The sequence below is a fragment of the Cetorhinus maximus genome, chromosome 26 (assembly GCF_964194155.1).
Source record: "Cetorhinus maximus chromosome 26, sCetMax3.hap1.1, whole genome shotgun sequence".
NCBI classification, from domain to species: Eukaryota; Metazoa; Chordata; class Chondrichthyes; order Lamniformes; family Cetorhinidae; genus Cetorhinus; species Cetorhinus maximus.
In genome coordinates this window covers 14,741,246-14,757,080 of record NC_135904.1, presented here as the reverse complement: position 1 = coordinate 14,757,080, position 15,835 = coordinate 14,741,246, and the positions used below count along the sequence as shown (strand labels likewise).

General features: G+C 40.4%; 1 protein-coding gene across 10 annotated transcripts in view; it reads left to right on the top strand.

Annotated features, from left to right (window-relative positions):
* The window catches only part of gabpb1 (GA binding protein transcription factor subunit beta 1), a 91,487-nt gene that overhangs the window by 62,178 nt on the left and 13,474 nt on the right, over nt 1-15,835 (top strand). For 2 of the 10 annotated variants that reach the window (XM_078530173.1, XM_078530170.1), the window contains one exon: nt 5,852-7,969. The exons of the other annotated variants lie outside the window; for them this stretch is intronic. In XM_078530173.1, coding sequence (XP_078386299.1) covers nt 5,852-5,932 — 81 coding nt within the window. In that variant the 3' untranslated portion in view covers nt 5,933-7,969. Of the gene's footprint in view, nt 1-5,851; nt 7,970-15,835 lie in introns of those variants that run through there. 10 annotated transcript variants of the gene reach the window in all.

Genomic DNA, 15,835 nt, shown 5'->3' with positions numbered 1-15,835 from the left:
ATGGCCTAGCAAGCCATTGAAAGAATAAAAAAAATTTACAAGTATAAGATATTAATTGATGTGGAGCCTGAAATTTACAAATAATTGTATTGATTTCCCTCAGAAATGTATGTAGCTACCAATTTGTGCATTTTTTGACCAGTAAGAGCAGTGCCAACCAAGTTAGAAACTAAACATTGATGCAATGAATCTCAGTTGTTACGGTGTAGGAGGCCATTCAGCCCATCGTGTCTGCACCAGCTCTCTGAGCATTTTAACTTAATGCCAATCTCCATAAGATGTGGGAGCAGAAGTAGGCCATTTGGCCCATTGTGTCTGCTCTGCCATTCAATGAGATCATGGCTGATCTGGTAATCCTCACTGCCACTTTCCTGCCTTTTCCCCATAACCCTTGATTCTCTTACTGATTAAAAACCTGTCTGTCTGAGCCTTGAATATACTTAACGACCCAGCCTCTTTAGCCCTCTGCGATAACAAATTCCACAGATTCACTACCCTCTAAGAGAAGAAACTCCTCCTTACCTCTGTTTTAAATGGGCACCCCCTCACTCTGAGATTATGCCCTTTGGTCCTAGATTCATCCACAATGGGAAACAACCTCTCAGCATCTACCCTGTCGAGCCCCCTAAGAACCTTATATGTTTCAATAAGGTCGCCTCTCATTCTTCTGAACTCCAATGAGTACAGGTAGAACCTCCTCATAAGAAAATTCCTCCATGCCCGGGATCAACCTAGTGAACCTTCTCTGGACTGCCTCTACTGCCAGTATACCTTTCCTCAGATAGGGGACCCAAACAGTTCACAGTACTCTAGGTGTGGTCTAAGTAGTGCCTTGTATAGTTTTAGCAAGACTTCCCTATTTTTATACTCCAGTCCCTTTGAAATAAAGGCCAACATCCCTTCCCTATTACCTGTCGAACTTATAGGTTAGCTTTTTGTGATTTGTGCACAAGGACTCCCAAATTTCTGATGAAGAGTCATACGGTCTCGAAACGTTGACTGTGTTCCTCTCCGCAGATGCTGTCAGACCTGCTGGGTTTTTCCAGCTATTTTTGTTTTTGTTTGTGACTCCCAAATCCCTCTGTGCTGCAGCCTTCTGCAGTCTTTCTCCATTTAAATAATATTCAGCTCCTCTATTCTTCCTGCCAAAGTGCATAACCTCTCATTTTCCCACATTATATTCCATCTGCCACTTTTTTGCCCGCTTACTTAACCTGTCTGTATCCCTCTGTAGACTCCTTGTGTCATCCTCATTACTTGCCTTCCCACCTATTTTTGTATCATCTGCAAATTTAGTGATGGTGCATTCATTTCCCTCATCTAAGTCATTAATATATATGGTAAATATTTGAGACCCCAGCACCAATCCCTGTGGCAAACCACTAGATACAGGTTGCCATCCTGAAAATGCCCCCCTTATGCCAACTCTGTCTTCTATTAGTTAGCCAATCCTCCATCCATGCTAATATACTACCCGCAACACCTTGGGCTCTTATCTTATTAAGTAGCCTTACGTGCAATACCTTATCGAACGCCTTTTGGAAATCCAAATATATTACATCTACTGGTTCTCCTTTATCTATCCTGCTAGCTACCTCCTCAAAGAATTCTAATAAATTTGTTAGGCATGATTTCCCCTTCATGAAGCCATGCTGACTCTGCTTGATTAGATTATGCAATTCTAAATGCTCTGCTATTACATCCTTTATAATAAACTCTAACATTTTCCCAATGACAGACGTTAAGCTAACTGGCCTATAGTTATCTGTTTTTAGTCTCCCTCCCTTTTTGAATAAGGGTGTTACATTGTCAGTTTTCCAATCCTCTGGGACTTCTCCAGAATCTAAGGATTCTTGGAATATTACTACCAGCGCATCCACTATCTCTGTAGCTACTTCCTTTAATATCCCAGGATGCAACCCTTATCGACCTTTATCCCCATTAGTTTCCCTAGTACTTTTTCTCTGGGGATAGTTATTGTATTTATTTCCTCCCCCTCTTTTGCCCCTTGATTATTTATTATTGGAATGCTATTAGTGTCTTCTACCTTGAAGACTGAAGCAAAGTATTTATTCAACTCCTCTGCCATTTTCTGGTTCCCCATTATTATTTCCCCAACCTCATTCTGTAAGGGGCCTATGTTCACTTTGGTCTCTCGCTTCCTTTTTATATATTTAAAGAAGCTCTTACTGTCCATTTTTATATTACTTGCTAGTTTACCCTCAAAGTTTATCTTCTCCCTCTTTATTTTTTTTTGGTCATCTTTTGTTGGTTTTTAAAACTTTCCCAATCCTCTGGCTTACCACTAATCTTTGCCACATTTGGATGTCTTTTCTTTCAATTTGATACTATCTTTAACTTCCTTGGTTAACCATGGTTGGTTCATCCTATTCCTACAATCCTTCTTCATCACTGGGATATATCTTTGTTGTGAATCATGAACCATTTTCTTAAGTGTCTGCCATTGTTCATCAACCATTTTCTTTTTGCTAAGATCCCATCCCAGTTCACTCCTGCCAACTGTGCCATCATTCCTTTGTAATTACCCTTATTTAAGTTTAGCACAGTTGTTTCCGACCCAAGTTTCTCACTCTCAAACTGAATGCTAAATTCTACCATATTATGGTCACTGTTTCCTAGGGTATCTTTTACTCTGAGATCATTTATTAATCCTGCCTCATTACACATTACCAGGTCCAAAATAGACTGATCCCCGGTTGGATCCACAACATATTGTTCTAGGAAACTGTCCCGAATATACTCTATGAATTCTTGCTCGTGGCTACCTCTGCCAATTTGATTTTCCCAATCTACATGAAGATTAAAGTCACCCATGATTAATGTACTGCCTTTCTTACATGCCCTCATTGTCCCCTGATTTATTCCCTGTCCTACAGTGTAGCTACTGTTCAGGGGCCTATAGACTTTTCACACCGCTGCCTTCTTCCCCTTGTTATTTCTTACCTCCACCCATATGGATTCTACATCTTCCGATCCAAGATCCTTTCTTGTTACCGTACTTATTCCATCTCATAGTAACAAAGCTACTCCACCACCCTTTACTTCCTGCCTGTCCTTTTGAAAAGTTACATACCTCTGAATATTTAGTTCCCAGCTTTGACCTCCTTGCAACTACATCTCTGTAATCGTAACCCTGCACATTGTTTCTATTTAGATAATCATCCAATGCCCTCTTGAGTGCCTCAATTGAACCTGCTTCCACCACACTTTCAGGCAGTGCATTCCAAACCCTAACTACTCACTGAGTGAAAAAGTTTTTTCTCACCTCGCAATTGCTTCTTTTTCAAAACACTTTAAAACTGTGCCCTCTGGTTCTCGATCCATTTATTATCTACCCTGTTCAGACCCCTCATTATTTTGAAAACTTCTATCAAGTCTCCTCTCAGCCTTCTCCTCTCCAAGAAAAACAGTCCCAACTTCTCCAATCTTTCCTCATAACTGAAGTTTCTCACCCCTGGAAACATTCTTGTAAACCTCTTCTACTCTCCCCAGTGCGATCACATCCTTCCTATAGTGTGGCAGTATTGTACACAATATTCCAGCTGAGGTCTAACCAGTGTCTTGTATAAGTTCATCATAAACTCCTGCTCTTCTACTCCATGCCCCTATTAATGAAGCCTAGAATACTGTATGCTTTAGAAACAGCTCTCTGTACCTGTCCTGCCTCCTTTAATGACTTATGTACCCAGGTCTCTCTGCTCCTGTACACCCTTTAGAATAGTATCCTTTATTTTATACTGTCTCTCCGTGTTCTTTGTACCAAAGTGTATCACCTCACACTTCTCTACATTGAACTTTACCTGCCACTTATCTACCCACTCCACCAATGTGTCAATGCCCTTTTGAAGTTCTACACTGTCCTCCTCACAGTTTACAATTCTCCCAAGTTTTGTGTAGGCTGCAAACTTTGAAATTGTCCCCTGCACACCAAGATCTAGAACATTCATATATATATATCAGGAAAAGCAAGGGTCTCAATACTGACCCCTGGGGACTCCACGACAAACCTTCTTCCAGCCCGAAAAATACCCATTAACCATTATTCTCTGTTTCCTATCCCTCAACCAATTTTGTATCCACGTTGCTATTGTCCCTTTTATTCCATTTCCCCTCAATGTTCCACAGCAGCTTTGAGCATTGCCATAAGAGAACAGCCAGTGTACTGCTGGCCCTTCTTCACATTGCCAACTTGGTGAAACACAGACTGGTTGTCGTTCAGCCTTGTTTAGTTTAAAGTTTTGATTGAGCTGTTCTCCATACTCAGCATGATTTTTGCTGAATGCTGAGAGTCTTTTTCATTTAAGTTATGAGTTTTACAAATTGGAAATAGAATATTATTCCTATTGGTGCTTGTAAAGTTCAGGATATACTGAATATACCGACCACATCTCTCTGGTATACGTGACATATTTATCTCATGTGGTCTTGGAGTCCAAGACCGTCCTAGATCTATGAACTGACAAATAGATAGAATATACCATACATTGTAATCAAATCTAGTGTTTAAAGTGACTCCCTTTAGAACCTCTGAAGTAGATTCCATCCACCAGCACTTTCACCACAGGGAGTAATGAAGCAATACTTAGATATGGTAGCCATACTTTTAGTAAATCAATCCTGGCTGCTAGTATCTTCCCAACTTCAAGAACACCTCTCCTTGTTTTAGGTGCTACTTGGTTCACCTGCAGCAGTGTGCAGGGGATGGAATCTGTAAAAGAAAGATTGATGGCAATATTCATCCTTTTTCCTCCAGAAAATATGCTCCCCACACTGCCAGCTATCCACTGGACTCGTGCAGTGGCAACAATTTTTATTGGCTTATTTAGTTTGATTTAGGCATTAGGTCAAAACAAACTCCTGTTCTTTGCAAACTAGGGCCCTTTATAATGCACAGCCTGGTTTTCTCTGGTGTGGTTTCTGCAGTGAACTGTAGTTACCAGTACACTGGGCATTCATACTTACCAGCCAATGCTATAAGGTGTGGGGCAAGGTAGGTGGGAGACGTAGATTTTTGGGTTTAATCACTGTCCTTCTGGTGGGAAGGGTGAAAATGCACACAATTCCTGGTCTCTGAGTTACTTCCAGTTTTCCTCCCTTTCCTACCAGCTTTTCCTGAGTATGCTGAGTATCATTGTATATGCTTCCACAACTGGCAATTGCACTTTGGAAGCACCCACAAGCTGAGAGTTTGGGCTGCGAGGACTGGGGAGGAGAGCATGGTTTCGTAATCCTCTCCCCACCCATGCAAATATCCCAAGAGGAGGCACAGAACAGGAATCTTGGCTGTTCTTTCCTTCCCAAGCACACATGCCAGTTGTGACCTCTTCCTTTGCTGTTCCAATTGTCACCGGTTTATAGTCTAACCGACTGCAAATATCCTCCAAGCCAATCATCTTGGGACAAAAGCTATTTAACCATCTTCCCAAAGCAGTTATCGGGTAAGCTGAATAAGTTGACGTTTATCTAGTTTACACTGTATGGAAAGCAATGAAAAATAGTTTTTATCAGAACTAAATTCCGATGGCACCTCTTGAATTTTAAACAGAAATGTGTTATTTAAATTTACAGTTTGGATGAGTTTAGTGCATTTTCTGCTGGTCATAAATAATTTAGAACACATTTATTTATTTTTAAACTCATTACATTGTCAAGCAGTTAAAGTGAATTAACTTTCCATCTAAAATTATATTAGAGACACAATATAATAAGCTCTGAATGAAAGGACCAAGAAATGGGTGCATTCACTGTGACCACAATCTTGCCCCAGTGACGCTTTTGTAAAAGCTAACTAAATATGTGACGTTAATTTGTGATTTTGTTGTTGTTTTAGGTTCACAGTGAGATGTTAAATACACAAACACTCCTGGTTAATCTAATGGAAAAGGAGCATGAATTAGAGCAAACACAGTGATGTACTTAGAAGAATGGAGGAAATTAAATGCCAAGATTTACCAAAAGAAGCAGAGCAAAGGAAGGCTAATAAAATATTTTTTAGAATTAAAAACTAGACCTTTTGCATTAGTATTTCAAATCTCTGATGTATTTTGGAGTAAGTTGTGCAATGAAAGGAAGTCTAATTTATTTGGGAAAGTTGAAATATGTAACACTGGTTTCTCAACTGCCCCGTCAATTTATGCGCTTGTGTAACACGAAGATAAATTATGTTCAAATATGAAGTGTCCTAGTTGCTAGGCTGCTCTATAATGCCATTTGAAAATGGAAAAAAAAATCTATATTTTTATTTCTCTGGATAAAAATACAATAACTTGAATTTTATTTTAATAAACACAATATTAGCCCAGAATTCCCACTTTATTTGGGTGTATACTCATAAAGACTATCCTAGTAACTGAATATGAAGGAAAAAGAAATTTTATAATACTTTTGTTGAAATCAAACTCACTTCTTGTACTTGATCGTTTCAAATATTAATGGTTCCAAAATCGGCTGAGCTCTGCACCTGTAGTTGTGGGAGATGAAGCAGGAAATGTCCTCAACACTGATCCCTCTTCTGTTTCAAAGTGAAACAAATGAAAATGCAACTTTAAAAAATTTCTATTTGTTTTTCGCAAGATTTGCTCTGAAATCATGTGACCTAATTATTTTCCATTTCAAAGCAAGGCCTTGAGTTATTTTAGTAAGATGCTATCTCCTGAATTCTCAATAGCTGACAAGAGATTTAATGATCAGTAACAATTGTTTTTTTAAATATATTGAATACATAAATGAGGGGAGGGGGTGGCTGCAGAAGAAGTGTGACAAATGGCATCTTACTACACTCTGCTGAGAGGACACTTCAGGAGTTTGAAATAATGTACCCAGGATATGTTGAGGTGGTCTCTGCGTCAGGAAGGAGCTGGTTTCCATGTTACTATTGTTTACAAAGAGGAGGATCTTGATATGTTTCTGTTAGGAGCATTTATGCAATAAATATATCACAGAATCTTCACATTGCAGAGGGAGGCCATTCAGCCCATTAAGTCTGCACCGGCTCACTGAAAGAGTATTTTACCTACTCCTACTCCCCTGCTTTATCCCCATAACTTGCACGTCCTTTCTTTTCAGATAGCAATCCAATTCCCTTTGGAATACCTCGATTGAATCTGCCTCCACTGCCCTTCAGGAAGTTCATTCCAGACTCCAACCACCCTCTGGGTGAAAAATGTATTCTTCACATCACTTTTACTCCTGCCAATTATTTTGAATCTGTGCCCTCTAGTTCTTGATGCTTCCTTGAGTGGGAACAGTTTCTCACTATTTACTCTGTCCATGCTGCTCAGGATCTTGAATACCTCTATCAAGTCTCCTCTCAGCCTTCTTTTCTCCAAGGAAAATAGTCCCAACCTCTCCAACCTACCCTCATAGCCACAGTTCTTCATCCTTGGAATCTCTTGCTTTTTTTTCTATTTTTGACATCTTTAAATATGAAGAATAAGATCTTTGCTTATCTATAGTAGGCAGATATTCACCACCAGAACTTCTTTCTCTTTATGAAGCCTTCATAAGCTGACCCCTGTAAATAAACCCCTTAATTGTTTTCAGATTTCTCATGCTTTTAAAATATGTACTCCATCAATGTGTATTATAATCTTATGCATTTCCAACATTAAATTCCACATATTCTCATGCCAAGGGGTCTGTTCCATTTTCACGTTTTATATGACCTTCCATCCATTAGAAGGTCAGAAGTGGGGATGTTCGCTGATGATTGCACCATTTGCAACTCCTCAGATGCTGAAGCAGTCCATGTCTAAATGCAGCAAGACCTGGACAGAATCCAGGCTTAGGCTGACAAGTAGCAAGTAACATTCATGCCACACAAGTGCCAGTCAATGACCATCTCCAACAAGAGAGAATCTAACTATCGCCCATTGATGTTCAGTGACATTGCCATCGCTGAATCCCTCACTAGCAACATCCTGGAGGCTACCATTGACCAGAAACTGAACTGAACTAGCCATGGATATACTGTGGCTACAAGAGTAGGTCAGAGGCTGAGAATCCTGCAGGGAGTAACTAATGTCCTGACTCCACAGAGCCTGTCCACTGTCTACAAGGCACGAATCACGAGTGTGATGGAATACTCTCCACTTGCCTGGATGAGTGCAGCTTCAACAACACTCAAGAAGCTTGACACCATGCAGGACAAAGCTTGATTGACACCCCATCCACAAACGTTCACTCCCTCCACCAGTAGCAGCAGTGCGTACCATCTACAAGATGTACTGCAGGAACTCACCAAGGCTCCTTAGATAGCACCTTCCAAACCCACGACCACTACCATCTAGAAGGACAAGGACAGATACGTGGGAACAACACCACCTGGAATTTCCCCTCCAACCCACTCACCATCCTGACATGGAAATATATTACTGTTCCTTCATTGTCCGTAAGATGTAGAAACAGAAGTAGTCCATTTGGCCCATTGAGTCTGCTCCGCCATTCAATGAGATCATGGCTGAACTGATAATCCTCAACTCCACTTCCCTGCCTTTTCCCTTGATACACTTACTGATTAAAAATTTGGGCCAAGATCTTGGAACCCCCTCCCTAACAGCACTGTGGGTGTCCCTACACCATGTAGACTGCACCAGTTCAAGAAGGTTGCTCACCACCACCTTCTCGAGGGCAATTAGGGATGGGCAATAAATGCTGGCCTAGCCAGCGACGTCCACATCCCATGATTGAATGAAAAAAAATTATGGATTGTGGTCATAGTTTAGGATTGAATGGCTAAAAAAAGATTTGCAACAGATTCTAAATGCAGTTTTGATCATCCAAATTGACCACAATTTTATTAGATTTTCATTATTACTAATTGGTGGTGATTTTGTCTCCCAGGATCTCAGTGCCTTTGGGGGCGGTTTTAGTTAAGACTGTCCTGCTGTTGAGTTAGTGTCTGATGTGCCTGAAATTCCTATTTTTTTTTAAATGGGAGGAATTAGGATTGTATAGAACTGCAAATACCTCTACCTCGAAGGGAAATTGTTCTATTGCGTTGTCTCAGTCCTCCCTTTATTTCTCATTGTTTTTGATTTCAAATTGCTGTTTGTAAAGAACCTGGTTTTCTGTCATTTGAAGTTTCTCTTTAGCACTATGTCCCTATCGCCAAGCAGGGGGAGGAACTTTGCGTTGTCTTGGCAAAGAGACTTTCAGACAATGTGATTGCTGTCAAACATACTGGATGAATGAACCTCTTGCCAATAATTTTGAAAGTGACACAAACAAGTCAGCAGGAAGAGCTGCCAGTAATGTGTGATTATTTGTCAGTTCAGGAAATAATACTTAATTGCAGACTTTTTCACCAAATTAGATTCTAGTGACCTAGGCCTATTGCAGTCAATATATCATCATGTCAAATTTAATTCACTGGAATATTCTATTGATCAGGTATATTCGGATTGTTATTTTTGTATTGTGCCGTTCATTTCCTGTCCTTTTAACTGGGGTTTTCGGTTTTGTTAATTTTTCACCCTTTCCCTCCTGAACTCATTGGTCCTTGCTTTGGTGTTTTGGTATAGTTTAATGGGTGCCAACAGCCTTCCAACACTTCACCTAATTGGCCATTCGTCCTCTGTGAAGCTGAACAGTCAGTGTTGCCAGCCTATTCAGCCATTCACCCTATCCTAACATGCAGACCTGCCAGAACAGGAAACATTAGCCTTATTCCTTTTTATAGTCCAAAGCCCTTCGGCCATTTCTAGCATCCTTATTGAATGGTGAGCTATACTGGCAGCACAGTAGAGGACATGTGGGAGGAAGCCATTCTATCATGATACAGAGCTCTGGCTGTGTCTCACCTTGAGGTCTGTGTCCAGTGCTAATCATTAAGACACAAGGAAGACATACAAGCCTGGAGATGAAGAACAGGGTTAATTGCTTGAGTCAAAAGACTTTTTATGAGAAAAGATGGGAGAAACTTGGGTTTAACAGCTTTTTTTTTACATAAAGATGACAAAGTTGATCTTATGGAGATCTATAAAGTAGAAACTGTAGAGTTGTAACATTACTTCTGGCTAAACTCTAATATGCAGGAAAAGACAAATTTGGGATTGATTTGAAGAAGCGTATTCAACACATGGAATGTGCTTTTAAGTAGAATATTGGAGGTTAAAGACCCTAATACAGTTGAAACAGCTGGAGATCATGAGGGAGAATTAATTCTTTCTAGATAGACTTGTTAGATGGCTGATTAACCTTTGCCATCCACATTAATCTGAACTGCCAGGCCATGAGAATCAGCAAATTGTCCAGGAATTGAACCTGGCATCTTCTATAATTGGCTCTACAGCTCATTGTGTGTTGATTCTTCCAGGACACCAGGAGAGCAATTGGAAAATAGCCTGAACTAAAAGTACAATTTCACCCCATTCTGACTTTCACACTGCATTTTTGGTAGCTTGTTGAAGCAGTTATGTAACCTGTTGCACTGAAGCCGTCTGCATGACTTGGCCATAAACATGAAACTGTACAATTTGAGAAAACAAGATTCAAGAGAAAAGTAATAATGCTGCTGCTATAGGTACTGCGTTTGGTTTATCAGGAATGACTAAAATAGGTGTGGTTAGAAAAATATTTTGGAATTCTCAATTTAACATAGGAATGAGAGAAAGCCACTTAGTCAAATGAGAATGAGATTTGACCTTTTTGTTATTTGTAGCAACATTTCAAATTGGTTAAAGAGAAGACATTTTCAGATTTTTCTGCAAATGCGGCATCATGCACCTCCTCTCCACCCTGTTTTATGCCTGTGTTCAGGAGTCCCACAAACTTTTGTCTCTCTCTACATTCATGTCCCTTGAATCAGAAATCTCCATTCCCCTTTTTTAAATGCTTCATCAACTTGTTCATGTGCAGATTACAAAGTTAGTTCAACGGTTTAATGGCTCTCAAGCAGGAGAAATCAGTGATTTTTAAATCGTTTCCTGACTTGCACCCTCACCAACAGAAGTGTTTATTCATCCTCCATGATAAAAGCTTGAATTATGTTTCCACCCCACCAACAAGTAACTTTACCCTCTTATGAAAATTACTTTCCTTTAATCTCTGTTTTGTATCTTAATGATCAATAATCCAAAACCATCTTTAAAAACTTCTGCTGGCTCTGTGTCCTTTTGCGGTGAGCCTGGAAGTTAATAGTGATGCCTCTTCAAAGTTAGGATTGACCCCCTCTAGCATACAACCAAATATTCTTTGTAACTTGAGAACTACTCATGTACACTGTGGTGAGATTTATTTGCAGAATATTTTACTATGTAAATTATTTTGATCAGGCTGTGTGATGCACCTCCGCTTCTGTCCAGGGGTCAAGCAGTCTCTCTTTAGGTATAACTCTAACCCATGAGAACATCTCCTGATTGTCACTCAGTGTAAATATTTTAAGTTCAAACACTAACCATACAATTGCCAGGAGTTTAGACAGTGGGACCATCCAAACTAGAAACTGGGCAGACTGCTTGGATATAGGACAGCAGTGTAGGCAATTCAGCCCCTTGCCCCTGATCTGGCATTCTGTTAGATCATAGCTTAACTGTATCTTGACTCCATTTACCTACCTTTGTGGCATATTCATTGGTACCCATACCTATTCAAAATCTATTGATCTCAAGCCTTGCAGGTTTCAGTTGTTTGGCCGGTGGGAAAAAAGTTCTAGATTTCCACTAACCTTTGTGTGGAAAAAGTGCGTCCTGGTTTCATTCCTAAATGGTCTGGTTATTTTAAGATTGTGTTCCTGTGTTCTAGATTTTCCCACCAGGATAAATGTTTTTTGTATCATTTTAATTACGTTGATTCGATCACACACACACACCCCCCCCCCTCCCCCCCCCCCCCCCGCCCCCCCACCTTCAAGCTTCTAAACTCAAGGGAATGCAAATCAAATTTATGCAATTTTTCCTCAAATTTCATGTTTTTAACTCCAAAACCATTCTAGTCGATCAGCACTGCACTCCCTCCAAGGCAAATATGATTCCTGAGGTGTGGTGCCCAAAACTGAACACAATACTATAAATGGGGCCTGAGCAAGACACTGTACAAATGAAACATAGCTTCCTCATTTGTATTCCAAACTCCTTAAGATAAAGGGCAACATTCCATTAGCTCTTATAATTGTTATTTTTGTATCTGAACACTCTCATCCTCTTATTTCCCTTCAGCTCCTAATCTTTCACCAATTTGTTTATTTTGGATCCAAAGTGGGTGGACCTCACAATTCCGTATATTCAACTATATCTGCTAGTTTTGCCCATTCATTCAGTCTTTCTGTTTCCCTTTGTAACTTTATGCTCCTATCTACCCAATTTCCTGAACCTCCTAAGTTTCTTTTATCTGCAAACTTAGATGTACAACTGTGTCTTCCTTCATCCAGCTCACTATATTTGATGAAGAGCTGAAGCCTTGATATAGATCTCTGGGAACACCACTTACCATGTCCCACCAATCTGAACAGCCTCTTTATTCCTACCCTGTCTCCTACCTCCCAACCAGTGTCATCAGAATCCAATTTACGCACTTTCTTTTTTGTTTATCCTGTTTTGTGTGGAACTTTATCAAATGCCTTTTGGGAGTCCATGCTAGTACCTCAGAAGATCCATATACTGTACGTTAGTCAGGCGTGATATACCTAACACAATTCCATACTGACCCTGATCAACTTGTGTTTATCAAAATAACTTTAATATGGTTCTTACAGCAGAAAGAAAAAAAGACTTTTACCTTCAAACCTACCACCCAAAGCTGGAATTTGCCTCAACAGCAGCCTCCAGTTCCATACTGAGACTTACAATTTTTAGTTAGCACAACTCTTCATCAGGCTTTGAATTTACCGCGGTGATAAGAGATTGGATTCTGTATGTGCTACAATACAGTTACTCAAACTGCCGGTTTTAAATTGAGACCAAGGTTAAAGGTGGTCAGCTCCGTTGGGTGACCTGCCAATGTAAAATAGTATCCTCACAAGGTGTAGATTTCCTTCAGCATATTCTCTAAAATCCATCAGATGTTTCAATAACGCTAGGTCCTCTGTGGAGAAACATGCACATAGCCACAGAAGAAAGAAAGCAACCTATAAAGTGAGGTTGCATCAAGTTACGTGCGCATATGGATATTTGAATGTCTTGAAAAAGGGCAATATTTTGTCTTTGGCTGTGTGGGGATGGGGAGAAAGGAAACACCTACAAATATGGCAAGCATAATGTGATCAGTGAGAGCTTCTAGAGAAAGGTTATAATAAGATTACACAAATCATCAAACCCTTGTCACCTTCCCCTCACTCCACCCATTCTGCATCGCCTTTCCATCCATTCTGCAGTTCCCTCCCCCATCCTGCCCATTCATTCTGCATCTCCCCCACCCAAATATGAATATATTTTAAAACCAAGCTATGAAACATCATTCAAAGTCGTCATAAGCTTGAAGATTTGGACCACAGAATTGTTGGTCCGTCATGCACTGAGGAAAATTATCTGTGAAAACACAAGAATTAGGAGCGGGAGTAGGCCATTCAACCCCTCGAGCCTGCTCTGCTATTCTATAAAATCATGGCTGATCTGATTGTGGCCTCAAGTTCATGTTCTTGGCTCCTTTGTTGATCAAAAAACTATCTAACTCAGCCTTAAATATATGCAATGACCCAGCCTCCAGTGCTTTCTAGGGAAGAGAATTCCACAAACTAATGACCCTCTGAGAGAAGAAATTGCTCTTTATCTCCGTCTTAAATGGGAGATCCGTAATTTTTAAACTTGTGCCTCCACATTCTAGATGACACCACAAGTGGAAACATCCTCCCACCATCCACCCTGTCAAATCCCCTTTTGATGTTTCAATAAGATCACCTCTCATTCTTCTAAACTCTAATGGATATAGGCCCAACCTGTCCAACCGTTCTTCATAAGATAAGCCCTTCATATCAGGAATGAGTCAGTAAAAGCTTACATCTACTTAGATTGTGCAAACACCCTGAAGGTAATGAGACTGGATAGAAATCTGTTAGATTGGATATTACAAGTTAGCAACAGGCTTTACTGTCACTTGATCACTGAAAGATTATTTTTCCTTTTTTATCTCATTGAAACATATAAAATTTAGAGGCTTGACAGGGTAGATGCTTAGAGGGTTTCACTGGCTGGAGAGTCTCGAACTAGGAGGCATAATCTCACAATAAGCAATCAGCTATTTAAAAATGTTTTGATGGGATGTGGGCATCACTGGCAAGGCCAGCATTTATCGCCCATCCCTAATTGCCCTTGAACTGAGTGGCTTGCTAGGCCATTTCAAAGGACAGTTAAGAGTCAACCACATTGCTGTGGACTGAGAGTCACATGTAGGCCAGACTGGGTAAGGATGGCAGATTTCCTTCCCTGAAGAACATTAGTGCACCAGATGGGTTTTTACTTCATGGCATGCGATAATAGTTTCATGGTCACCATGACTGAGACTACCTTTCAATTCCAGATTTTATTAATTGAATTTAAATTCCACCAACTGCTACAGTGGGATGTGAACCTGTGCCCCCAGAGCATCAGCCTGGGCCTCTGGATTAGTTGTCCAGTGACGTTACCACTACACCACCGTTTCCCCCAAGATAGCGCATTGTGAATCTGGGGTGCCAATCAAGTGGGCTGCTTTGCCCTGGCCCACTTGATCCGCACCCCATCCACCACTTTAAACATTCACTCCCTCCAGCACCGACGCACACTGGCAGCAGTATGTACCATCTACAAGATGCTCTGTAGCGACTCACCGTGGCTCCTTAGACAGCATCTAGTTCGTTGACATCATCAGCACACACGACAACAAAAAAAGTTCCAGTGCAATTAGTGTCCTGAAGTGGGACTCGTGCTGGGGTGTGAGTTTGGACAGTGAATGGCCAGTTAATTCGTTAGTGGCTGAGGAAAGTCAAATCCCAGCTAATTGTTTCTCTCCCTGGAAGTCCAGGCAAATTCAACATCGGCAGGATGGAAATCAGGAGAGGGATCTTTGACAATTCTTGTTTTTCTTGGCTTAAATTGTCTGAGCTAAATTGTCCTGCCCTCATCTCTGAGGTCAATTGATTCACCATTACCAGGAATTCAGCTTTGGGCTGCCAACTCTTATGGCTCATGAATTAAATATTAATTTCAATCAGCAGAAAGCAATTGAAGATGATAAAAATGAGAAATTACTTTGGACAGATGTTCAAAGAATATCTGCTTGAATGAACAATGTGTTTTGTTATGACTTGGGTGTTTCCCTGACAAACCAAAATGCATAGCTGCAGATTAAACGAGTGGAGAGATGGAGTTCAATGTGAGGTCATTCACTCGGGATCTGAGAAAGATTAACTAGAAGATTTTCTTAATAGTGAGAGACTGAGACCTGTGGAGAAGCTGCCCATGTGCACTAATCACTGAAAGTTAATTCACCAGGTACAGAAAGCAATCCAAACAGCTAGTGCAAATGTTGCCTTTATTTTAAGATCTGGAATAGTAAAGAAGTGATGTTTCAGTTACAAGGAATCTTGTCAAACCCCATCCAGAGTAACAGCGTCCAGTTGTGGGCTATATATATATTGGAATATTGGCTCTGGGGTAGGCTGCAATGCAGATTCGCAAAATGATACCTGGGCTTCAAGTGGACAATTGATAAGGACAGATTTCTTAAACTTGGCAAAAGTAATATAATGCGGATGATGGAAATCTGAAATAAAAACAAGTGCGTTCAGGTGAAAGATCACCAACTTGAAACATTAACTCTGTTTCTCTCCACAGATGCTGCTTGACCTATTGAGTATTTCCAGAATTTTTGTTTTCACTGCATAAACTTGGTTTGTGTTTAG